At 37.9% G+C, this 27,200-nt stretch overlaps 1 protein-coding gene across 1 annotated transcript in view; it reads right to left on the reverse strand.

The window, feature by feature from the left end:
* LOC102873568 (trichohyalin-like) overlaps positions 1-27,200 on the reverse strand; it is a 189,232-nt gene that overhangs the window by 117,854 nt on the left and 44,178 nt on the right. The window contains exons 11-12 of the mRNA XM_006897071.1: positions 25,425-25,531; positions 7,258-7,453 (exon numbers count right to left, since the gene is read on the reverse strand). Coding sequence (XP_006897133.1) covers positions 7,258-7,453; positions 25,425-25,531 — 303 coding nt within the window. The remainder of the gene's footprint in view (positions 1-7,257; positions 7,454-25,424; positions 25,532-27,200) is intronic.

Below are 27,200 nucleotides of genomic sequence, written 5' to 3' on the forward strand. Positions count from 1 at the left end.
TTGGGTACCAATGAAGGATTATTTCTTTTGCTTTTCAAGGAGAAAAGCGAACTGAGGGTGGGGGTGGGGTGGGCGGAGAGAAAAGTGCAACAATGAATGAATGGAATTCCAAAATCTCTGTAGATGTTCATTGAAATTAATTTTTAAAAAAAGGAAAGAAAGAAAGCAAAAGACAAATTGCATTGGGGAAATCTGCCATCAGGGACCTCTCCAGAGTACTGAAAAGCAATGAATGATGTCAGTCTAGAGACTAAGATGCATCTGATCCAAGCCATGGTCTTTGTAATTACTTGCTATGCATCAGAAAGCTGGGCAATGACAAGGGATGGAAAAAAAAACCAACAAAACGTGACTATTTCTAAAAGCAGAATTTTGAAATAAACTCTAGCTGTCACTATGGCATTACTCTTGGTGGAGCTGTCAGGCCAATCCTGGTTCATAGAGAGGCTCTGTGACAGAACAGAATGGCCTCTTGGGGGTTTCTGAGCTGTAATATTTAGGTGACAAGATTGCCAGGTTTTGCTCCTGTGGTAGTTCTGAGTGGGTTTGAACCATTGGCCTTTTGTCTACTATAGACAAGTACTTAAGAGTTGTACCACCAGCGTTTCTTGAAACACCGTAATGAATTTTACCTTTAAAAATCCACTCACTTAGCAGGGAGAAAAGTGCAACAATGAATGACTGGAAATCCTAAGTCTCTGTAAACTTTCATTAAAATTAATTTAATAAAAAAAGGACAATAAATCCACTCCTTTAAGTTACATTTCTTATACTTGTTCATGTATTCCAATCACGCTAACTCGGATTCAAAAGGGCAAATAACTGCAGAAAAGTAGTATTTTTTGAAAAATAACATGATGGTTGGTAAAATGTGTGTAAATGTATAAAAGGGGAGAGGAAAGGGTGTAGTAAATGGGCCAAGGTGGCAATCTCCAGGACAACGGAGTGTAGTGGGCAGATTGGAGGGTTGGGGAGGAGGAAAAGGAAAATTCCAGTGGAGAGTTGAAAAGATGGGTAATAATAGGCCTGTTGTTGTTGTTGTTGTTGTTGTTGTTGTTGTTACATACAGTAGAATCAGAACCCACCCACAGCTGACCCTCTGGTGGGTTTTCAGAGGCAGTTAATTGCAAGGGAGGAGATTGCACATCCTTCTCCTGTGGAGCAGCTTGTGGCTTCAAACCACGTACTTTTTGGGATTGCAATATAGTTTCTTGCCACTAGGCCACCAGAGATCAATAATAGGCATAGAACAATAATAATTGATTTTATAAAACAATGCATACTAATGATGGGAAAGTCTGCTGTTAGGGACCTCTCCAGGGTACTAAAGAGCAATGGTGTCACTCTGGAGACTAAGGTGTGTCTGATACAGGCTATGGTCTTTGTAATCACTTGTTATGTGTCAGAAAGTTGGCTAATGACTAGAAAAGACAGAAGGAGAATTGATGCCTTTGAGCTGTGGTGCTGGAGAAGAGTATTGAACGTATCATGGACTGCCAAGAAAACAAAACAGATTCATCCTGCAGAGGGTTAAACCAGGCTGCTCCTTGGAGGCAAGGATTCTGGGGCTCCGTCTGACATACTTTGGACATGTTGTAAAGAGGGACAGGTCCTTGGAGAGGAACATCATGCTTGGTAGGGTGGAGAGACGGCGCAAGAGGGGAAGACCCTCCATGAGGTGGATTGATTTAGTGACTGGGGTAATCGGGATGGGTGTGTCAGAGACAGTGCAATTGGCACAGGACAGAGCAGGGATTAGGGCTGTTGTAGATAGGGTCGCTATGAGTCGCAAGTGACTCGATGGCACATAACAACAACAACAACAACTGATTACATGAAACATAATATGAATGAAAGATTGTGTGAAACACAATGTATATTAATTTCCATACAAACCAATATAATTTATACAATTTTTAAAAGAAATAGCAGACTATTTCATATGTGCTAGCATGATGGGAAATTCTACTCACTCGTCATTGCTATTGAATCATTTCCAACTCATAGCTGACCCTACCTAGGGTTTCTGAAGCTATAAATTGCATGGAAAGAGCTCACTCTTCTTCCTCAGAGCTGCTGGTGTATTTGAACCTTTAGAGAAGCACAGCTTTGGGGTCAGCAGCACAAACTATGCAACTCTGTAGAGCAATACTAGAGAGCCATCTAAAATTCTCTGCTTTCTGGAATTTTAGAGCCAGATGAATCATATAAAAAGTACTAACTACATTGTTATCTAATCTTTTATAATTTATGAAAAGCTTCCACTTCTTCATCGCTATCATTATCTAACAGCTAATCAATATGACAAATGCCTCACAATTGTCTCTATTTCATCTGATGGAGATAATCGCTCTGATGTAGTTTATGCCGAGTGTAGCCACTAGACACACGTGGCTACTCAGCACTTGAAATGTTCTTGTTCTAACTTGGAGAGCTGTTAATGCAATCTACTCTGCAGAAAGAAAAAGAAAAAAAATATTTTAAAAAGTCCAATTCAAATCTACATTGATTACATGCTGCAATTATGAGATTCTGGATGCTATTGGGTTAAAGAAATTTTTTATTAAAATGAATGCACCTCGTTAAATTTTTTTTCTTCTTTTAATATAACTATTAAAAGAAAGAAAGAAAGAAATGATGGTAACCCAGTTGTTTAATGCTTGTGCGAAACCCAAAAGGTGGGATGTTTGAACTCACTACCTCCTTCAGGGGAGAAATAGGAGGTAGCTTGTTTCTGCAAATGATGTACAGTTCAGTTCTTCGCTACAGTGTTCCTAGGACCTGTAATAGTGGGTTGAGTTTGAATATTAGAAAAGAAAAAAGGTTTAAAATAATTGATCTTTATAAGCAAGGTTGGAGAGAAATTTTTGTCTTGCTTCCCTTTGACAAATCATCAGGAAGACCACTTAGTAGAAAAGTATGTCTTGTTTTATAGTAAAGGCTAAGTGAAAACAAACTCAAAAAGATCCATTGAAAGAATATCCTCAACAAAGGCTCAAAGTCTCAAATACCCAAAAAGGCCCATGACCAACGAAAGTTTACTTTGCAAAACCACCAGCAGATGGCGACAATTCAATGGCAATTAATAGTAACAACTTGGGCTGTGAAACTTAAGGCCCCTTAAGTCCACTACTCCCTGGAGAAAGACTCACGCTCTCCTTTGCTGGAATTTACAGCCTCTGAAAACTCGCTGGAGGGTCAGCTGGGAGTAAACTCCAATTAGAGGGTATGTAACTACCATACCATAACCGCGTTTCATTGAGTCAATTCTGACTCAGGGACACCAGAGGACAGATTTGAACTGCCCTGTTGTTGGTTTTGAGCGTCATCCAGTTGACCACAACTTTCAGAAACTGGATGAGCAACAGAACTGAACCTTGCCATTGCCAGGATTTCTACCATGCTCAAGCCCCATGTGTGTGTGTGTGTTCCTTTTTTCATATCATCATTGGGAGATCCAGCTGATCGGAGATCCAGCTGATATTTGAAATATTAAAATATGTGCAGTATCAGAGCAACAGAATAGCCACGGGAGTAAAACAAATTGACAGCAAAGTGGTAGGAAATTATCATAAAATGTTTCAAAGGCTATACATTTTTATAGGAAAGACTAATCTTTCTCCACCAGAGTGGCTGGAATATTTGATGTTTTGGTTAGAAGAATAGTGCTTAATTCACAGTGTCACTAGAGATCCTACAATAACTAGAACATTTTAGAATACATATGAAAAGAATGGGAATCTCAGAACACTTGATTGTGCTTTTGTAAAACCTATACTTGGATCAGGAGGCAATCATCAGAACAGAGTGAGGAAACACTGGATGGTTCAATTTGAGGAAGGGTGTACACCAGGGATATGTCCTATTTCCGAACCTTTTCAATCTGTATGCAGATCAGTCAGGAGGCTGGGCTTTATGAGAAAGAAAGTGGTGTCAGGATCAGCATCAACAACCTGCGTTATTCAGATGAAACAACCTTGTTTGCCTAAATTGAGGAGGACCTGAAGTACTTGTTGCTGAAGGTCAAGGACAGTCTTCAATATAGATTGAAACTCAACATCAAGAAAACAAAGATTCTCACCACTGGGCCAATTGGCATCATCAGGATGGATGGTGAAGAGATTGAGATTGATAACAGCTTCAGTTTGCCTGTCTCCACAATCAACACTCTTGGTACTAGCAACATCATGATAGATGCTGAAGAGATTGTTAACAGCTTAAGCTTTCTTGACTCCACAGTCAACACTTTTGGTACCAGCAGCCAGGAAATCAAAAGTAAAATTGCATTGGGAAAATCTGTTACCGGGGATCTCTCAAGAATACTGAAGAGCAACGATGTCAATCTAGAGAGTCTAGAGACTAAGGTGTGCCTGATGCGGACCAAGGTCTTCACAAGTAATTGGTATTCATCAGAAAGTTGGACAACGACAAGGGATGATGAAAGGAGAATTGACGTCTTTGAACTGTAGTGTTGGAGAGGAGTACTGAATATGCTAAGGACTGCCAGGAGAAAAATCAGTTCTTCCTAGAGATGATGAATGAAACCAGGATGGTCCTTGGTAGCAAGGATTTTGAAACTCAATATGACATACTTTGAGCATGTTGCATGGAAGAACCAGTCCTTGGAGAGAGACATTATGTTTGGGAGGGTTGGGGGACATGTACAAATGTCAGAAGCAGTAGATTACATAAGAAAAGATTGCCCATATTTATCCCACAGAGCAGCTGGAGGATTCCAACATCTTGCCTTTGAATTAACAGCCCAACTCCTTATAATTAAGCCATCAGAGGTCTGTTTCACCTATATTAGAGGTATAAAAACAATGTTAAATACTGGAGAAAAATTGATTCCATTTCAGAGCAAGTTCATTTTGTGTTAATTATCAAGAGCCTGTCTCACTTCGGCCTATTGAGAGAGAGGCCACACAGAGATGTCGCCTGTGGAAACAAAGAGAAATTCAGCTAAGGTGTGTTTTCTGGTTTGGTGTGGAGACTAGGGTGTGGCTGTTGTTCACAAAGGGTGTGAGTTGATTGGATTTGGCCTCATATTTAAAAAGGGTTTTGGGCCTGAGGGCCTGCAGACCTTGGGCCTGCTTTTTGTGGATCTCCTGAATAAAACAGGCTTGGAAGTAGGAGTGGCATCCACTTCCAAAAAAGCTTACCTCCAGAAACTCTATCAACTTGGAGAAGAAAAAAAAATGAGTTTTGTGTTCAAGATTTACGTTCATAGGGTTGCTATGGGTCATCTACGACTCTGTGGCACTTCGCAACAACAAAAATTAGATAAATAACTTTGTTCAGGTCAAGAATTTCCCTTTTCCCAAAACTAAGGGAGTTCTGATGGCATAGTGGTAAGGAGTTGCACTGCCATCCCAAAGGTCTGAGGTTCAAATCCACCAGCTGCTCCATGGGAGAAAAAGATGGACAATTTCCTCCCTCTGAAAATTTGCTGGAAGGTCAGCTATGAATTGGTTCTGACTTGACCGTGCCTAACAACTGGTGTAAACTACCCGTGTGAGAGGTAGCCTGCTAAGGTTTTTGAGTTTCTCCAAGAGGACCGCTTGGTGGGCGAGTTGGATGCCTGAGATGCAGAAGGTTCTGGGAAGTAAGAAGAGCCCTCTCCAGTTATGGAGGTGGAGGGTAGTGGGGGACAAGACAAAGAAGAGTCTGTTCATCTATTTCTAGACTGCAACAGACTCAAGTAGAGGAAGAGGAGGGCATCTCAGCTCTAAACCAACTTCACAACTTCAATTAATTGTTTTATAGAGCAGACAATGCTCACTGGGGAATCAAGACAGTGTCTTACAACATTATCTTAAAAGTTAAGAGAGCAGTCATGGAGTCTGCACAGGCTTTTAATTAGGGGCAAGACAAGAAAAGGTCTCCATTAAAAGACAAATTGGAAGCAGGAGTAGCATCCACTACAACATGCCTCCATAAACTATGAACTTTGATAAATGTTGAAGGTTGTAGAGGGGCTTCAGGCCTTTAGTTCATAGGGTCACTCTGAGTTGTGCTCGACTCAAAGGCAATCAACAGGAAGAAGAAATGACTAATGGTGACAGTGGTTGGCAAAATAAGGTTGTTTTATGATTTCGTCTTGTTGTTCAGGGTGATGATGACACCAGTGTTTATTGGTGGTTTTATTTGATGTTCCAAACTCTACTAACCACTTGATACACACAATCTCAATTTATTCTTCTATCAAATTTATAAAGTAGATATCACTAATATTTCCAACTTACAAATAAAACACTTCTATTTAGGCATTTTATTTTTGTTTAGAGCAATTCTGTGATGGAAGTATCATTTATTGTCTTCATTATGGAAAGAAAATCCTGATGAACAAAATATTAAGATAAAGAATTGGGGGGAAATTTTGACGGTATGTATTTTGGAGTCTTCTAAGAACTGATACCCAAAATAGTAGATAAACTTCCCAGGGCCTCACATAGCCAGTGTTATTGGTGGTTGTTATGTGCAGTTGAGTTGCCTGTGACTCATAGTAACCCTATGTACAGCTCTGAACCTTATCCTGAACCAGTTTTACTGTTTCTGACACACCTACCTTTATTACCCCAGTCACTGAATCAATCCATCTCATCCAAGATTTTCCTCTCTTGCACTGTTGCTCTATCCTTCCAAGCATGATGTCTTTCTCCAAGGACTGGTCCCTTCTGGCAACACACCCAATGTGAGATGTGAGACGGAGCTTCAAAATCCTTCCCTCCAAGGAACAGCTCGGTTTCACCCTCCAGGGGTGACATAAACCAACCTGTTTGTTCTCTTGGAGGTTAATTATCTTCTCTTATGTTCAATTATCTCCTCCTGCACCACAACTCAAAGGTATGGATTCTTCTTCTGCCATCTCTAGGCACTGTCCAGCTCTCTCATGCACAGCAAGTAACAGTCATTCCTTGTTGCAAACCTCTAACCCCAGTCCAGTGTTCATTTTCTCAAATCACAGGCCATCTTATTCATCTTGCTGCCCATGTGTGAACCCAGTAAAAGAGAAGAACTGTCATTCTTGTCATGTGAGATCCACATCACTGGATAAATTTACTGGTTTCTTCTTCAATTTCTGCCACAGTAGAATTGTTGAGGAAAATTAAGCGGCCTTACTTCCTAATCTCTGAACTTGAGATGTGTGGAACTTCCTTGGAATTTTCATTCCTGCAAATACCATCTATGAGCAACAGAGAAGTTAAAAACATCTTTTGCCAGGTGAATGTCTCTGATTCTTACGCTATTTTTTACTCTCGCTGAGAATTTATCACATTTTTAGTAAGAGTGAGCTGAATGCAGTACATATGAATCCCAAGACTGTCAAGGAACTCTGGCAAGGACAGGTTAAGTGATGGAATACCAATTGAAAGGTTGACAGTTCGAGCCCACTCATCACTCCATGTGAACAAATAGACTGTCTTCTCCATTAACAGGAAGCTCTGGTAACCTAGTGAAAAAAAGTTGCACTGCTGACTCAAAGAGCAAGTGGACTGAAATCATCAGATGCTCCGTGGGAGGATGGACAACCTCCCATGATTTACAGCCTCTGAAAAACCAATGGAGGGTCAGCTATAAGTCAGTTTGAATTCAGTAGAACATCACAACCACCTCTATCAAAATGTACAACCTCAGAAACTCAGTTGAGGGTCATTACAAATCTGTATCTATGGGTGGGGGGTGTGCCAGTGGATTTTCAGAAGGTAAAGTTTAAAGAGGGATTAACGATATCCACCTTGCATCTACTGGAGAGAAAAAAAAAACACAAAACACCCACAAACTTCTCCACTGCATTCCTACTGTGTGTTGGGCACTAAAGTTGACAACAGGGATGATACACAGTTGATTAAGAAGTAGTCCCAAGCAAGGCTGTGCTGGGACAGAAATCATCATCTTCAAATACAGGGCACTTCAGTTGGAGAAAATTCTCATATTGTAAAGATACTGTTTATATCTACTCACAGAATTATAAAAGAACCTATATTTATTCATAAAGTCAGTTCAGGCTTGTTGGGACAGTATCTTTAATATCACAGAGAAGAAATATTTTGCTGAAGATCACTCAGAAATCCCAAGAGTACTGACAGAAATTCAAGCTGGATCCATAAGAGGTTGTGAAGTGAAGGATCTTGGCTTGATGACTTGTGTTTTATTGACTAGGCAAAACCATTACATTTTGTTGAGAACCTTGAGAAGCACTTAATTGCACTCATGTGGAACCTGTACACAAAGAAGCAGTTGTTCAAGTACAACTGCATGGATTAAAACTAGAGGTGTGGTCAGGGCTGTATCCTTTTCCCATACCTACTCAAACTATGCTGAGCAAGTTAATTGGAGATCCTGAATTATATGAATAAAAATGTGGCATCAGGATTGGAAGAAGACTCAACAGCCTGCCATATATAAATGACACAACCTTGCTTGCTGAAGATGAAAGAGACATGAAGAATTTCTTGATGATGCTCAAAGACTCTATTTTTCAGTATTGATTATAGCAAAACATAAACCAAACATTCTCAAAACTAAAAAAATAAACATGATAAATGGAGAAAAGATTGGAGACTGATAGGGACTTAATTTTGTTTTTATCTACAATCAACGCCCATGAAAGTAACAGTCAAGATAGAAACAGACTGCTTGGACAAATCCTGTGTCAAGAACCTCTCTAAAGTGCTAAAGAGGAAACATGTTAAAGACTAAGGTGTGCCAGACCTAAGCCATGGTATTTCCAATTATAAGCATGTGGAAGTTGAAAAATGAATATACAAGACCAAAGGAGTGATACTTCTGGGTTGTAACACTTCTAAGGAACACAACTGTACCATGGACATAAGAACACATCTATCCTGAAAGAAATGCAGTCCGAATGCTCCTTAGAAGCAAGAACAGTGAAACATCCTCTCCCTTCTTTTGAGCATTACATCCCTGGAAGAGGAAATCATGTTGAAAGAAACAGAAGACCCTCAGTGAGATGGATTGATACAGCTGCTCCAACAAAGTATTTAAGCGTAAGATTGTGAGGACATTCAAGGATCAGGCAGGAATTGTCCCCGCTGTCCATGGGCCCTCTCTGAGTTGGAGACTTGATGGGACCTAACAACAATTTGCTGCTGAGGCCTAGATAACACTGCCTGTGAAAATCATTTGTCCACTTGGTCAACAAATTCCTGGTGATGTTAAGCTTTTGCTTTATATCCTGACTCTTTTAACTTTTTTAAAAATAAAATCTGCCTTTTGAAAACTATCCTTTCTTCTGGGTAGCAAAAAAGTATCTTTTAAATACTTCAGTTGAGATTTGCTATCTATTAATGTGACAATCGTAAATCTTTCAAAGTGATCTTTTAGTCAGCTGAAATTAACCACTAATATATTATGAGTTTAACCTATTGTAGACTTTCTAAAGCATGGGAAAAAGAAAAGCATCTATACATTATTAGATAACACAGAAGTTAAAAATGCAAAGCAATGTTATTTACAGAATATTTTATTGCTATAGAATATTACTTAGATGTGTATCTAAGAAAACACATATTAGAACTATGTCCAAACTACAAAATACTGATGAAAGAAATCATTGATCTAATGTAGAAACATATTTCTGTTATGGAATTAAAGATTCAACATCATAAAAATGTCAAATCTCTTGAAACTGATGTAGCTCAAAATCCCAGAGAGATTAATCATGTACGTAGAAAGGATTATTCTAAAGGGAGTCCTGGTGGCCTAGAGATAAGAAGCTGCACTACAATCCTGAAGGCATGCAGTTTGAATCCACCAGATGCTCTGCTGGAGAAGGAGGGGCAATCTCCTGTGCCAGTTGGATCAGGGTTATTCGATGGCACAAAATAAGAAAAAAAGAAGGGGGGTGGGGAAGGATTATTCTAAAACATATATGGAAAGGAACCAGAATAGCTAAAGCAATTTTGGAGAATTGGAAAGAAGTCATCCACCAGATTTTTGAGATTTACTGTGTTAAGACTGTGTGGTACTATTGGAGAAATGAAACACATTTCTATGGAACAGAATAAAAGATTGAGAAAGGATTTAGCCACATACATGACAAGTGAGTATTGTGACAAAGGTACAAAATAAATGAAAGGGAATTAATGGAGTGAGGCTACAATTTGACGTTTAGGAATGAACAGAAATAGAGGACACATCTTCGTGTGATGAAACATTTTAATGGCAATCTGTTGAATATAAAGCTAGGATGCTTAGCAGAATGAACAAGAGCACAAAAAATAGGAATGAGGTCTTTCAGATGAAAAGATATTAAATATACTGTTGTTGTGTACTGCCAAGTTGGAACTGACCCATAGCTGACCGTCCAGTGGGTTCTCAGAGGCAGATAACTTCACAAGAGGAGATTGCCCATTCTTCTCCTGCAGAGCAACTAGTGGCCCCAAACTGCTTGCCTTCAGGATTGCAGCACAGCTTTCAAAAGATACCATTCCGTCTTGGAGGAAGTGGAGCGTGTGTTTTTCAGAAGCAAAGATGTGAGACTGTACTTCACATACTTTAGGCATGCTATCAGGACAGGCTATTATTACTTTATGATAAATATTAATTTGGACATTATGCTTGGGGAAATAAAGGGTCAGACTTCAGTAAGACAGACTGACACAGTGACTGCAATAACAAGTTTAAACAGCAGAATGTAATGGATGGCACAGGAGAGGGCAGGCTTTGTTCTGTGGAATACAGGGTGCAGTGAGTTGGCACAAAATTGACAACACCTTATGACAAAAGGCCATTAGTGGTGTATGAGTTTGTACTTTTAGAGGGGAAATTACACCTCAACAGCAGGAATCCTAGAATATTAGGTCTTAAGTGGGTGTTCAAAGGTCAGTAAGACTCAATTCAATATGTTTTGTTGCACAATTGAGAGTAATATGAAGCAAGTTGCAAAAAAAGTCCCAAAGCAATTAGCAAAACCAGAATTCAGACCCACGTCTCATCCTTGATAGAATAATTGTTGCGAAATGCACTGAGTTGACTGACTCATAACAACCCACTGAACAACAGATTGGACCCTTGCTTCTAGACGTGTCAATCTTCTTAAATGACAATTTCATTCTATAATTTGTCAGGGTACTGAAGGTTGAAATCAAACCCAAGCTTACCTAAGCCAAGTTACTAAATCAGGTTAGAGTCTGTACATCATTGCTGTTCCCTGGGTAGTGGCTGGAGGCCACTTAGAATAACTTCTAAGAAATTAATTGTGCTCATGCAAAACCTACACTTAGACCAAGATGATGTTGTGCCAACAGAGCTAGGGAACACTACACAGTTTAAAATTAAGGAGTGTGTCAAGGTGGTCCTCTCTCTACACCTATTCAATTTGTACACCAAGCAAATTCGAGAAACTGGAATCTATGAAAAACAATGTGACATCAAGGTCAGAGGAAGATCCATAAATACTATGACTCAACCTTGCTTGCTGAAAGTAAGGACTTGAAGCACTTGTTGCAGAAGAGCAAAGAATACCACCTCCAATATGGCTTGCATCTCAACATGAAGCTAACAAAAATTCTTACCACTGGACCAACAGGCAACATCATGATGGAGAAAAGATTGAAGTTGTCAACAATTTTATCTTACTTGGATCCACAATCAAGAATCTTGGTACCAGCAGTCAGGAAATCAAAAGACATACTGCACTGGGGAAATCTGCAGTTAGGGACTTCTCCAAATCATTGAGGAGCGATGATGGCAGTTTGAAGACTAAAGTATATCTGATTTAGGCCATGGTCTTTCTGATTACTCCTATGCATTTGAAAGCTGGAAGAAAAATTGATGCCTTTGAGCTGTGGTGGTGGAGGAAAGTACTCAACATCCCATGGATGGCCAAAAGAACAAGCAAATAAATGGGTCTTGGGAAAAGTGCAGCCAGAGTGCTCCTTCGAGGCAATGATGATAAAGCTTTCATCTTACATACTTTCAGCATGTTACTAGGATACACTATGCTTGGAAAGATAGACCCTCAACCAGGTGGACACAGTGACTGCTGCAATGGGCTCTAGGATGTCACACAGTATCGCTTCTCAGCCTTTTGGATAAGATCAAGTGTAGGATGTCACAGTGTGAGGATGGTACAGGATAGGACAGTGTTCAAATATGTTATTCATAAGATTACTATGGGTCATACTCAACTCGATGCCACCTAATAAGAAACCGAGGACTAAATAATCAGATGCAAATATAATAAATAGTGACCTTACTTTTCTGCTGACCATCACCCCCACCTCACCAACTGGGGCCTAGTCATCCTTTTTAATGATAGTCATTATTTGCCTTTTAAACCCGCAACTAAAATAACCACTGTGGCTGAAATTTCAGCCACCCACCACATATGCCTAAAGTTGAAGAATAACACAAGGGAGCTACCCAGGCCCAGAATAATCAACCATACAAGAGCAAGAGTGCAGCATCTGCTCAGGGATGAAGCCCAGGAGGGAGGGAGGGATAGAATGAATGTGAACAGGAATCCCAGGAGAGAAGCAGGATGAGTGCTGCTACAATGTGAAGACTAATTATTTCATCAAAATGTATACGCATGATGGAATGGGGGGGGGAACCCATTTCCCATAAATGTTTAAATCACAAAACTATCTTTAAAAAAATAAAAAGATCATCATAAAAAGTGTTGCTCCAACATGATTATTTTTAAAAATTAATTGGTCAAAAGTATGCAGGAAAACTCTCTTCAACTAAGAGAGCCATGGAGATGTGGGCTCTGGCCTTGGGTTTTCTTGTTCTGCGCTGTCGTCGAGATGACCGTTGACTCACAGAACAATGACTAAGAACCCTGCCGTATTCTAAGCCAACCTCACCATCTCAAACACACCTGACTCCATGGACAGAGTAACTGTGTCTATCTCATCCAGATTATTCCTTTTCTGCCTGGCCATCTACCCTTCCCCAAGGGCTGGTCCTTCTTGGCCACAGGCCCAAAGTACGTGAGACAGAATTTCAAAATCCTTGTCTCCAAGGAACAGTGTGCTTTCGCCCGCTCCAGGACGAACCTGTTTGTTCTATTAGCAGTCCATGGTATTGTTCAATACTTGTCGCCAGCACCATAACTCAAAAACATCTATTCTTCTGTCATCCTTAAACACTGTCCAGTCCTCAATAAAGAGCAAGCTATTGAGAAGACCATAGTCTGGATCTGGTGCACCTTAAGATTTTTTCCAGAGAGCTAAAGAACAATGATGTCAGTTTATAGAGATTAAGAGTTTCCCAACTTGTCTTTTATTTCCTTATTGCTAGTGCCAAGGTGTTGACTATGGATCAAAGCAAGATGAAACTAACCACCTCAATCCCTTCTCCATCTTTGATACTGCCTACTGGCCGATGATGAGGATCTCTGTTTTCTTGATATTGTTGAGACTCAACCCATATTAATAAAATATAATTATAGAAAAAAAAAAAACACTTCAAGTCCTCCTCAGTTTCAGCAAGTAATGTTGTGTCATGTGTACAGAATTATTTGTTGAAGAGTGTTCCTCCAATACTGATGCCACATTCCTCTTCATAAAGTCTAACCTCCTGAATCTCTGCTCCACATAGATTGCAAAGGCTTAAGCAATCTTAGGCAAAGCATGTCCATGTCTTCCACCAAACATGAGTTCATTTATAACAAAGTGGCACAAACCAAATCAAAGATTAAAAAGAAAATAACCCAAAACATTTTAAAGAGAATTAATGCAATAGGTTGTGGAAGAAGTCAAACTTTCTTTCTGGCTGATTTCCCCCATCTACTATCTTATTTTTAAAGAGCCTGCTAGATTTCTGCCAGAATCGTTTCCAGTGAGGATAGCAAACCTTAAGAAAGTAACATGTTAGATAGTGGTTATTATTCATATCCATTTCTTCAAAATGTATGCATCTACAAAGTGCTAGGTGTAGCCTGGACTGAGTTGTAACAAATATAAGGTCTTTAGTCATCATCAAAACTAATGTTTAAACATCCATTTACTTTTTCCTTCTCTCAAGTAGTAACTAAGCCATCTATTACCATACGCAAATTAACTCCTCTAGCTGACTTAAGCCAGCCAGTGCTGAGAACTCCAATGTGGTGGGCATTCCCATCACCTTACATATGTTAACAGAGGTGATGGTACTGAGTTAATTTTACTAACATATTTGTAATACAAATACATAAGTATTTATCAAGAAAAATAAAAGCAAATATTAATTTCTCAAGTCCTTGACACCAGTTTAAAAAAAAAAAAGAGGCAGAGACCATTGATTTAACAAATGGATGACTTTATTGAGAAGACAAGATCATCGGTGTTTGCTTCAAACCATCCAGATAAACAAACAAACCTACACAATACTTTGGTTTTTAAATTATTCATATATTGATGGAAAACCTGATGCTTAAAGAACCAAATGGGGCATAGAATTAAAAAAACAACAAACTGGAACCAAAAAAGCAATAAATAAAAAAACCCTCACATGCTTGCATAGATGAATTAATGTCAATGTGTAACTGGTATTTATAGGGAAGCCTGAGCATTGAAAGTCCCTAAGGATGCTATCCATCTCAAGCTCCCAAGTACAAAAAAGTCACCAGCACCAGGATCCTCACTTCCTTAGTGAGGTCATGAGTAGGAACAACTTGTGCTGTATGAAGGTGAATTGAAACAGACTGTTCCTATCAGCCTAGTCCACATGGGCGAATGCATGCCCATCAGTATCCATCACTGGTCACCTTTAAGGCATCCGCAAAGTGTCCCTCACAGTTTTACTTAATCTCTAGATAGGCATGTGGTTTGAGGCAGCCTCTTTGTTTTCAGTCCTCAGATAGGCAAGTATATTCCATCAAGATTCTTTACATAAAACACATATTTCAATGCTGCTTTTTCCTCTTGGCAATAAGCTAATGAACACTTGGGAAAACATGTCACCAGTTTTTTAACATAGCCACATTACAAGTATCAAAGAATCTGCAAGTGCCTGAGCACTGTGTGGTATCTGCCTCTGACGAGACCACTTCTCCAAATTATGACACAAATGAGAACACCACCTCCATTTCCTGAGCAACTTGACTGATACATACTTTCTAAATCAGCACCTTTTCAAAATAACACTGTGCTAGAATGAATTTCTCTTAGAAGAAACACCTTTAAAGGAAGTTGTCAACTTAGACTGTCATATTTTACCTTAACCCTTATATCTACATAACGTTTTTAGGTACCATCAAGATTCTAACTAACCAGAGGCCCCATGTGACAGAGCTGAACTACCCCATAGAATTTTCTAGGCTGTAATATTTATGGAAGCAGATACCCACAGAGCCCCCTGGTAGATATGAACTAATATTTCTCAGTGGGCGGCTAAGAGCTTATCCACTGTGTCATCAGGGTTCCTCTCCATTACTTACTACTTTATTAAATGAACACTGGACCACTACCTTTGAAAGGCAGGTAAAACATAGCTTTTCCTGAACAGACATTTGGTTTCAGTTTTTATGAACTAATATACATAGATAACTTGCTGGAGTTTCAGAGGCAATGATTCACTCAAAAATATACAAATTTTGACATTAAAATCCCCTAGGCAAATTCAACACCTTCATGTAGTGACATGCTGTCAAGTATGACTCTCAGTGACCCCATGAATAACAGACCTGCACCCTGTCCTCTCCTGGGCCATCCTCATCATTTCTGACACACCTGAGACATTGCTGCAGTCACAGCTGTCAATCCATCTTGCTGGCGGTGTCTTCTACTTTACTAATTAATTTAATCTGAAATTTGGTAAAAAACAAAACCCTAAGTACATGACGTGTCATACTGTAGACTCATTCAACTGTCACCTCTCTGCTGTTCTTAATACTAGATCTTTTATGAGGCGGATGCCATTCATTTTTCCTCCAATTCTAATTTTTACATATGATCCTCAGTGATGGATATGAGGATAATATTCCCTCATCTGAAATGCTGAAACCAGCATATGTGCTATGAAACCACCCTGTGCTATGAAAATGGTTTAAAAAGTGGAAAAAGAAAAACCACCCAAACATTTTCTAATTTGCTATGATAATGTGAAATAAACATATTAAACCTATTAGGAACATGGACCAAGGTGGTGTTCACATACACATACAGAGAAGGAGAACGATTTTTAAGACAGATATGCACACAACTCAAACCAACTACTCTGTGATTACATTACTATGTGGCATCATCAAGAACCTTAAAAACCAGTATGGTGTCTCATTTACAGCGAAATTTTCCTGAGAAAATTAGTTCATTTTCTCTTGAAAGTAATTAAATAGAAACATTCTTCAAATAAACAAATTTCTCATTTCAAGTAAACGTCGATGTTTTGTTTGGTTTCCCTTTTTTGCTGCTGTGAATGCTAAGCCCGTCAGTGCACAAGGATGTTGGTGAAATTTCTTACAATCAGTCTGGATGTCTTCACTGCACAGTATAGCCTTTGGAAATACCTTCTGCACAGTCATTATAGAAAAGCTAGACAATCAGCTCTCTACTATCCAGGAAATGATCACCTAATGTGAAGCAAATTCTCCTTTTCTTTTACCAGCCTTGCTAGTCACAGCTCACTCATAGGTTGACCTAAAACCCTGAAAAGCCAGAGTTGCTGCATTGCAAAACCAAGAATATTGTCCTATCATTCTCCTGCAAAGCTGCTGGTGAGTTCAGACTGGGCTTTTGGGTTCACAGCTGAATGCTTATTCACTGTATCACTAGGGTTCCTTTTATATGTTTATCAGGCAACTTGAAGTAATGTCTATAAATATCATAGGCTAGTCATCACTCAGTGGGAGGGGACGTCCAAAGCTCCCGATGACAAGAATGCTCAGGGATCTGTGAACTTTATGTCTCTGTGGAGAATGGAGTGGCATTTACACATAGGAAGTACAGTACACTGACCTTGGTCGGATCACATTAATTTAAGGCAATACTGTTTGTCACAGACATTGCTAACAAAGTGCAGGGCTCATCAGAAAAGTTACTGAGAAGTGTCATTTCCTAGTATTCCCTTTCCTCTTGATTTCTTTAGAATTAAATATCAGAATTTCTAATGCTTTATTAAACGCCAGGAGCAGCAAAAGTCCTTGACTTTTTAGTATGAAATACCATCATGGATAAGAGATTCTTCTACCAAGCATTTTAATGACACTGTGTCCCAAACAGTGTTACCAGGACAATCTCTGGTTTATTTCTCGATGTCCTATTGCCTATTTCAGGCTAAGAGGCAGAAGGGGACAAAAATCCATCAATAGTAACAGAAGAAGATATGGCTTTAAGGCTCACAGGCACCATCTGATTCAGGAGAAAATGTGACTATTTTATAGTTACTTTTCTGATGATGAGCAGTAAGTCAGGGGCAAAGGACTTTAAAATAACTTTTTTACCCACTTTTGCTGGAAAAATTTGGCTTGAAAAATTTATTATTGATGATTATTTCTAGTCTAGGTTATCAGAATACGGCACAGTATGTACAGTGAAATCTTTCTGAACATTGTCGCTTCTTAATACTAACACTCCATATACAAATACTGTTCTTCTGAAGGGAAAAGAAAATGTGGCTGCATGCTCTGTTGTCTGTCCTCTAGACGGGTGTGCACACAGGGGTCTCTATTATCAGGCTAAGGTCTTATAACAAATCAGCACAGCCTGAGAGATGTTTCAAGAAGAGCATCATTGACTAAATGACATTGGTATTCCCCAAAAAGAGTCTTATACAAAGGCAATACTAAAGAAATATCAAGGCCCTAAAAAGTTAACCACTTACATGGTAAACTGAATGCACCATATTATAGCAAGTGTTTAAAGTACAATTTGGCACAAGAAAAAAATTTAGAAAAAGACATTGACAGTATTAAAGAAAAATAGCTTTCTGTTAAAAGCTAACTATTTAATACTAAGCTATCATTACACTGAGGGAAAGGAGTGGACAGCAAAGAATTGTCCTCATCATGTAGCTCAGCTGCAGGCCACACAGTGGAGAAAAAGGGAAACAGCTTGCATTTAGAATTTTCTAGAGTGAATACAGTGTTACATACACCCAACATCACACCTTTTGGAGTATGTTCATGTAAATCCAAGAGACCTCTCCCATTCTGAAAAAGATGCTTCTACTGAATAGTGATCTATATATATGTGTATGTACACATATACACACACACACCACAGATATATTCTAATATAGATGCCTCCATTGTTATGAAAAACCATTAGATTGGCTTGTTTTTGTACAGTTCATTAGTATGCTGCTCGTTGCTATAAAGTCTCTTGAAAGCCAATTCAATGGTATGCAAAGTCACTTTATAAAATTGCCAATGTTCTTTTAAAGGATAATGTGTAGCAACTATCTTGTCACATCATAAAATAATGTTTAGCAATGGTTTAAACATTGGTCTTTTTTCTTTTTTTAAAAAAAAATCAGAATATTTCATCTGATCTTATCCAACCTTCTTTCCAGGCAATAACTTGGAAAAATTAGAAGAAGGGAAAGGGGGGGGAGGAGGGCTGGTGTACAAGGAGCCTCACAACACATTGTGCTCATTCAGGAACTTAAGGTGTTAATAAGGCCTGGCCTCAACAGAAAAGTTATATAAAAAAAGACATTTCAGAGGCCAGACACATAGGTTTACATCATAATAAGAAAGCATAAGACATGGTGTGTCTATGAAAAGGCAGGGTTCCAGCAGAAGAAGAGTAAAATAGAAACACCTCGACATCTACACAAGCAAGACAAGTTAAAAAACAAACAGTGCAGAGTGGTTAGGAGGTTCATTAAAATACCATTGTTCATTATGTCTACTAAGTCAAAGAAATGACTCCATTATATGAATGAGAAAAAAATGTAACATTTAACTGTGTTTGATTTTTCATCTCTAATATTCATAGGGAAAGTGCGCTTTAAAAAAAAATAAATAAAGACTACTCTTTTAAAATCCTAACATCAAGTTAACAAGTATTTAATACAAATGTTGAATTGGATACCATGAGAGAAATAACCACCTTTGGTCAGAAACTCACTAGATTGGGACAAGTTTAAATGGCCTGGTCATTTCTGAATAAAATATCTTCAGCTAGCATTTTACAGTAATAAATAGGATAGGATGAAGCACAGGAGTAGCAAGGGAAATGTAGATTTTTTTTTTTTTAAGTAAAACCCATCATTCTATAAGATAGAAAAATAAACATTTATAAAATAAAAAATATCGCAAATGATGTTGTCCATTTGCCTAATTATCAAATAAAAATACACTACAGTTTTCTTTACAATAACCTTAAAAACTGTTAAAAACATGAAGCAAAATCACAGGGCAGATAAAGAAAAATATAGCAGTACTGTAAGTCCATGTGGCCTAAGCTTTGGATGTTGAGATTGGCCCCTGGAATTTGACTTAAGGCTGTGTGACATCCATTCTCCATTTAGTCTGACCTCCCAATTTAGATGAGGATTACTATTCTTCATTTAATTGTAAGCTCTCAAATTCCTATTGTGTTTAGCATCTTATTTATTTCTAGATTATAGCGTTCCTCTAAAGTTTAACTCTTAGACAGCTTTCATAGGATTAAAAAAAAAACTATTGAAACTAAAGATGTTTCTCCAAAATGAGTAACTTCTCACTGGGAAAAGAAAACCTTAACTTTTTCTCTAGTCTAAGTAAAAAAATGTCACTAATGGCATCCTAGTATTTATGGTACCAGAGCAACATGAATTTCCCTGGTACTTAGATTAAATAAAGAATTTGGTAAAATAATCATTATCGTGATCTTAGCAAGTCAACAAAAGCCCTAAATTTCTTATAAAGGAGAGCCTTAAAGATCTTGTATTTAAAAAAAAACCCAAAACAATAATACTTATGTATCAACAGCAAATACAGAACCATACACTCCTAAATAATCACTATGTCAACTTCAAGTTCAGTTTGAATTAATCTATTATTGACGATGAGTCAAATAACTATTCCAAGGTGGCCTACAAATAGAGTACGTCTTCCAAGTGAGAGGAAAACATCCATCTATGACCAGTGCATGAGACATCACTACCTACACAGTCATCTTCCAACTCCATCCACTGCCCTGGGCTCTCTAAGTGTTTAAAAATGAGAAAAAGCATACAAACTTCTTTTAATTTGCAGTTGACTGTGCACAGATTTGAGCAAACACCCCGTAGAATCAGATTTTAGGCAATAAATACTAATAAACAGACCACGATCACGTGAGTCTGCTATTCATAAAGTATCAACAGAGAAAGTACTGGAATGGCATTTAGGCAACTGTTGCGAGAGTACTAATAAGCATGTGCAAAAATGCAGATAGGTTAATATATTTCAACTACTCCAGATATTTCCAAATTTTTAAAAATTATGTTTACGATTATTTTTCCTTTTTCCAAAATACAAAATTAAAAAGGTTCTGCCCTTCAATTCAATACAGTAGTGCACATGTGCGTGCACACACACAGCTATTCTTTTGTTCTTTAATTTGCATTTCTTCTAAATACTGTTTTTTTTTATCATTCATCTTCAGAAAAATTTAACTGCTACAGAAAGTCTAGATCCGACGTAGCAATACTCCAATCCCAACAAAGAAGGCATTTTCTAGAACTCTTCAAGACCATATTCCAGGAAGCATATGAAGCACAGATTTGGCCAAATTTCAGATGCTATAGTTTCTTGTACTGCCCAAGTGATCAGGAATAACCAAAACATTTGAAATGCAAATTATGTTCAGAAACACACTTGAGGAGAAATCCCAGGGGTGTAAATATAGGAGGAAAAATTCAATGTGAAATGCATTCTGTATCATCCAGTAATATTTGCTACAGTGAGTCCATTTCCAAGAAGAATCCTACATTTTTACTGCTTGTAATGAAAACCTGGAAAGACAATGGGGAGGGAGGGGGGAAAAAAGAAAACACACTTAAGTGAAAATCTTTGAAACTCAGTTGTTTTGTCACTGCTTACGCTATATAGTTCAACTCTATTTCTATGTTTCACTCTTAACTATAAAGACTTCTATTTTAATAATATATTCAATTTCTGTCAAAGACAGGAAGGTATCTACCATGAAATGATGTATGCATAGTTCGAAAGTAAAACATAAGCTACTTCAACAACCAGAGGGGAACAAGTACTGGTTGAAGCCTTGGAATGGGAGACTTGGAAGAAATCTAGTGTGCCCCTTTGAAGGCCTGCTTCTGAAGACTGAATTTTAGTAGGGCTCAAGAGAGCAACACACATTTCAAAGCAGCCATGTTTGGCCACCATCTGTGAGCCAGACCCAACTCTTTGTGACTCAGTTAAAAAATATGATTGGAGTGCAACGCTCACGCCGCTCTAATTTCCTAAGGGGGCATTTAAGTTTCTAGTAATGTTTCACTGGTAATTTTTCCCACTCCAGATAGCATTTCTGGTTCAAATCATATTAAAAATGTGAGTCAATTCCATTTTTAACATCACTAGGCATAACTGAAAAGAACTGAATCAATTTGAAGCTCTTTTTTAACAGATGTAAAGAAAGTAACACTGTCCTTAGACAGATGTGGAAAAGTTAATCTTTTCTTTTTTGTCTTTGTACTAGTAATATGGCTTGTCTACCCTTCTCACTATATTTATGTTTCTTTTAATCTATTTTACATTTTTCCTTTTTTTATTAAACTAGTTTACAAATTTTTAATACAATGCTTCTCCCACCAGTTCCTTCCCATTTCCCTAACCCCCCACCCATCAAATTGTGCAACCCCATGATTAATTCCACACACACCCCCCTCACCCTCCCCCGCCTTAGATCCTCATTCTACAATAATGGGGTTTTTTTTTGGGGGGGGGTCTTTTCTTTTTTTTTTTTTTACTTTTTTACCATACAATAATGTTTTTATACAGTGTTTGTCCTTATGGGACTCAGTTTACTCAGCATAATGCTCTCTAGTCCCTCCCAAATTAGACAATAATTTACAAAATCATTGCACTTGTGTGCTTGCATAGTATTCCATTGTGTGAAGGTACCATAATTTCTCAATACATTCATTTGTGGTTGGACATCTGGGCTGTTTCCATGTTCTTGTCATGGTGAATAATGCTGCTATGAACACTGGTGTACAAGTCAGCATTTGTGACTCAGTTCTCATTTTCTCAGGATATATTCCAAGCAGTGGAATAGCTGGGTCATGGAATTTCTATGTTCAGCTCTTTGAGGAAGCACCAAACTGCCTTCCAGAATAGTTGTACCATTGTACAATCCCATCAATAATGTATGAAAGTTCCTATCTTGCCACATCCTGTCCAACATTTATTGCTTGTTGTCCTTTTAAACTTGCCACTGCTACTGGAGTGAAATAGTGTCTCATTGTGGGTTTGATTTGCATCTCCTCTTATTGCCATTGATTTTGAACATTTCTTCATGTATCTGTTGACCATCCAAATATCTTCCTCTGTGAAAGTTCTTAACATGTTTTTTTCCACTTTGTAATTGGACTATCAGTCTTTTTCTTGTGGAAGCCCAGGAGTATTCTATAAACTTTCATTATGAGATTCTTGTGTAAGCTGGTATTGCCAAATGTTTGTTCCCAGTTGGTAGGTTTTCTTTTCACCCTGTTGGAAAGAATTTTTGATGCACCCAGGGATTTAATCTTTAGAAGGTCCCATTCTTCAATTTTATCCTCTTCAGATCGTACATTTCTGGCTGTATTTGGCAGTCTCTTTATACCACAGACTAGGTCTTCTAAGCTTGATCCCAGTTTATCTCTTATGAATGTTATGGTTTGGGGCTTCACTCCCAGGTCTCTGATCCACCTTGAGTTGATTTTTGTGTCTGATGTGAGATGTGGCTCCTGTTTCAGCTTTCTGCAGGTAGCAGTCCAGTTTTGCCAGCACCATTTGTTGAAGAGTTGTCATTACCCCATTTGACAGGTTTTATTTCCATGTCAAATATCAGTTGACCATAGATAGCTGAGTCTGTTTCTGGGTTCAAATTCTGTTCCACTGGTCTATGTGCCTGCCATTGTACTAGTACCATGCTGTTTTGACAACCACTGCTGTATAGTAGGTTTTGAGGTCAGGGAGTGCTGTCACTTCATTTTTGTTTTTCAGAAGTATTTTGTTTATTCAGGGGGTCTCTTGCTTGTCTAAATAAACTTGACAATTTCCCTTTCAATCTCATTGAAAAATTAACTTGGTATCTGGATTGGGACTGTGTTAAACACATAGACTGCTTTGGGTTGGACTGTCATTTTTACAATACTGAGTCTTCCTATCCATGAACAGAGTATGTTTTTCCATTTCTTTAGGGGTTTTATTGTGTCTTGCAGAAATGCTCTGTGGTTTCCTCTGTATAGGTATTTTGTCTAAGCTGCCCAGCCGTCAGCTTGTCAGATGCCTACCCCTTCCTCTGTGCAGCCAGCCGGAACGAATGTCTGGCGGTTTTTTTCTTCCTCGATTACCTGGGGTAGATGGGAGGGGTCTCTAAGCTGCCCAGCCTTCAGCTTGTCAGATGCAACAACAGGTCTTTTGTATCTCTAGTTAGGTTTACTCCCAAGTATCTCAATTTGTAGCTGGCTACTGTAAATAGCATTGGTTTCTTGATGTCCTTTTCTGAGTTCTCTTTGTTACTACAGAGGAAACTCAGTGATTTTTGGATAATGATCTTATATCCTGCCACTCTACCAAATCCGCCTACTAGCTCTAACAGGTTTTTTGTTGAATCTTTGGGGTTTTCTGTGTATACTATTATATCATCTGCATATAGCAATAGTTTAACCATTTCATTGCTGATCTGGATGCCTTTTATTTCCTTCTCTTGGCATACAGCCCTAGCAAGCACTTCCAACACAATACTGAACAGAAGTGGTGCCAGTGGGCATCCTTGTCTGGTTCCTGCTTGCAAGATAAATGTTTTTAGTCTTTCTCCACTGAGAATGATGTTGGCTTCTATTTTATTTTTTAAGCTTTGTTTCTTATATAGTTCCTTGACTATATTAGGTGAATTTTTTTTTCTTGGTACCTTGCTGAAGTAGCTGAATATTTGACAGAGAAAAGATCTGGCTGAGGTGAACACATATACTACCCTTGTTTTTTTAAAAGAGAAATTAAATTGCTTACAGAGCTTCAAGATATAATTTTGCCATTCTTGTTCACTCCACTTTTAACAATTTGGGCTTTGCTTCAGTTTTGATTCCTTAGCCATGACTAAACCAAAACCAGGTAGAATTATTGGTTTGAAGCACCACTTCCAAGTAAATCAAGAGAGTGATGATGGCACCAACTAATAGAAAATGTGATGACTGAGCAGTTTTGGTGAACTATTCATAACATCAAATTAATTCTATGTTTAAAGTTAACATTGATGAATTCAGAATTATCAGTGGAGGGACACAAGAAGGAGATGAACTTCTTAAAAAATACTACTGCCTGTTGCCATCCAACCAGAGATTCTGATGTAAGTGGTTTGAGGTGACATTGCCTTAAAACTTTTTACTATAAGAAAGGAGTATTTCTAATGTTATAAGTTTATTAACAGAAATGGAAAAGTATCATAAAACATTTCAACTAAGGAATCTTCAAAATAGTTCAAATAACAATTACACTTCATCAATTGATACAATTTAGTCTCATTTCAATATGCAAACTGCTTTTATCTTACTTAATCCTCAGAATCCTGAAACTTATTATATGCATCATCTTTATTTTTTAAATTGGGAAATCAACACAAGAAACTACCTTTTCATTTTCTCATGTTATGACATAAGAAATTGGCTCTCCTTGGGAAAGCAAGCCTGAATGACTACTCCTTCCATATTATAGATTTCATCCAATCAGAGCCTCTAAATTTTTCTCAACTAATTTTCATTCTGTAGAAAAGTTTTATATGGTGTGCTTGTCTGTTTTATTCTAATTAACAGACTGATGAGTAAATGAACACAATAGCCAATAATAAAGAGGTGGCCCAATGTTCAATTTTTCAGGGTTGAGGATTATTTCTGTTTTTTGTAGGGTTGGTAGGTGTGTATATTTTCCTTTAAGTGTCTTATGACACCTGTGAACTCTGTACCAAGTAAAAAGCAAATGCACAGATAATCTTGCCTTTAAAGTGTTTTGGTTGGTTGATTTTTATTTTGGAGGGGAGCTGATTTTGTTGAGGGAAATAAAAAATAAGAATCTGTTGAAAGGAAAGATGATAATAATGTAAAGTGATCTTTTTTACTCTTTCCTCTCCTTTCCCAACTCCCTCAATTTATAGCTGAATAACAGAGGTGAAAGTACTAGGAAGGTATATTACCTGTTTATCTATAAAATCTTTTTATCTATCATCTTTTTTTTTCACTTTACAAAAATTTTGGTTCAGTTTAACAAAGAATTTGATATTTTTTTAAAACCACAGTATTAAGATTATAAAGATCATGAAACTTGGCTTTTATGACAAGATTCTTACCTTTATGAGAGGATTCTGATTTTGAGAAATGGCGTGTGGAATTATGCTGGTTTGTAAAATGAGAGTAATCCAAATCGTCATCCTCTGCCATGGCAGGGGGTGGAGGCCTAAAGGAAAAAATAGAGTTTAAAAAGACATTCTAAGAAATCCAAACTCAACTCACTGCCATCAAGTCAGAACCACTCATAGCTGATCCTCCAGCAGGTTTTCAGAGGCTGTAAATTGCACTGGAATTCCACCTCTCATTAGAACAAACTGTAAAAAACACATTTTGAAGAACTGTTCCTAAAAAGTCACCAGACCTCTCAACAATTATTTTACCTTGTTACACATTTGTTTTGACCTACATATTTCAGCAAAAGGATTCTTTTTTAAAAACGTAATATGTGCCAAGCATTGTGCTATGGGCTAGAGAAATGAGAATAAATAAAATAAATTTAAAAACTGGGAAAAAACCTCCAATGCTTTGTTTTCATAAATTTTTCCAAGAAAAAAATTAAGGAGGAAAGGAAAGGGTTGATAAAGAGAAATGTAATTTTTAAAAAAAAGTGGAAGCAGCAGCAAGAAAACAAGGGTAGGAATGTGAGGCAAGGAGAGAGAATTTAGGCCAACATAAAAATTTGTGAGTTAAGCTCTTTACCCACTAGGTGGCAGAGCCGACTTTTAGTGATAGGGCAATACTTCTGTGAGGTTTTTATGGAAAAAAACCCCATAAAAATCCAAAACACATTGGGAAAATGTTAATGAACTTTTTATTAATTCAATAATTTAATATATATTTATGCAAATATTTAGCATTTATGAAGATGAAAAACTAAACCTCTCAAGTGTATGATCTTTTGTAGTTGCTTCCCAAAGGTGTATTCACATTTAGTACTCAAGTGTGGGCCAGGTGAGGTTAAAGGAAGTATATGGTAGGATATTCTGTGTTATCATAAACACAACCGGGAATACACACATATTGTCAGGTGTGGAAAGCTGAGTATAATAAGCTGTGACATCAAAGAATATATGTTTTGCTTGCTCTAAAACAATTAAGTGTGTTTCAGTGGGCATTTAGTATGTAAAAGATTACAATGTCAACATAATATACATATTAAGAATATTCTAACACATATTTATGTGGTTTGAATTCATCAGCTGCTCTACTGGAGAAAGATGGGCAATCTCTTCACATTCAATTTATAGTTTAAAAATCTACTGAAGGGTCACCTATGAGCCAATTCCAGTAGTACGTAACAATAACCACACACACATACACACATATACACACCCACAACCCATCCCTAAAAGATTACAGCATGGGATGCAAACTTAACATACAAATTAAGAATATCCTAACATATGATATACTCAAAGTCCTCCAAGTCCAGAGGCAAGCTATTTCAGAAGTAAATGACACTCCTGCTTCCAAGTTTGTTTTAATCTATACCACTTAGAAGAACGTTTGACCAAAAACAGTTAAATAGCACTGGTCTGTTCATTTGCTGTACAGAGATAACTCGTGGTTGCTGTAATGCTAAACACTGTGACAGTGATGTGCCAAACGTGATAATGTTTACCCATAGTGGACAGTGTTTGGTAGAGCTCCTAGATTAAAACAAGTGTGGAAGGAGGAGTGGCATCCACTTCTGAAATAACTTGCCTCCAGAAACTGTATGAACGTGCAGAAACAATGAAAGTTAAAAAGGTGTTGAAGTCTTTCGTTCATAGGGTTGCTAAGAGTTGTCTACGACTCAACAGCACTTAACAACAACATATACATACATACAAATA

Source organism: Elephantulus edwardii, unplaced genomic scaffold (genome assembly GCF_000299155.1).
Source record: "Elephantulus edwardii isolate Elephantulus edwardi_28Jun2011 unplaced genomic scaffold, EleEdw1.0 scaffold00199, whole genome shotgun sequence".
Taxonomy (NCBI): domain Eukaryota; kingdom Metazoa; phylum Chordata; class Mammalia; order Macroscelidea; family Macroscelididae; genus Elephantulus; species Elephantulus edwardii.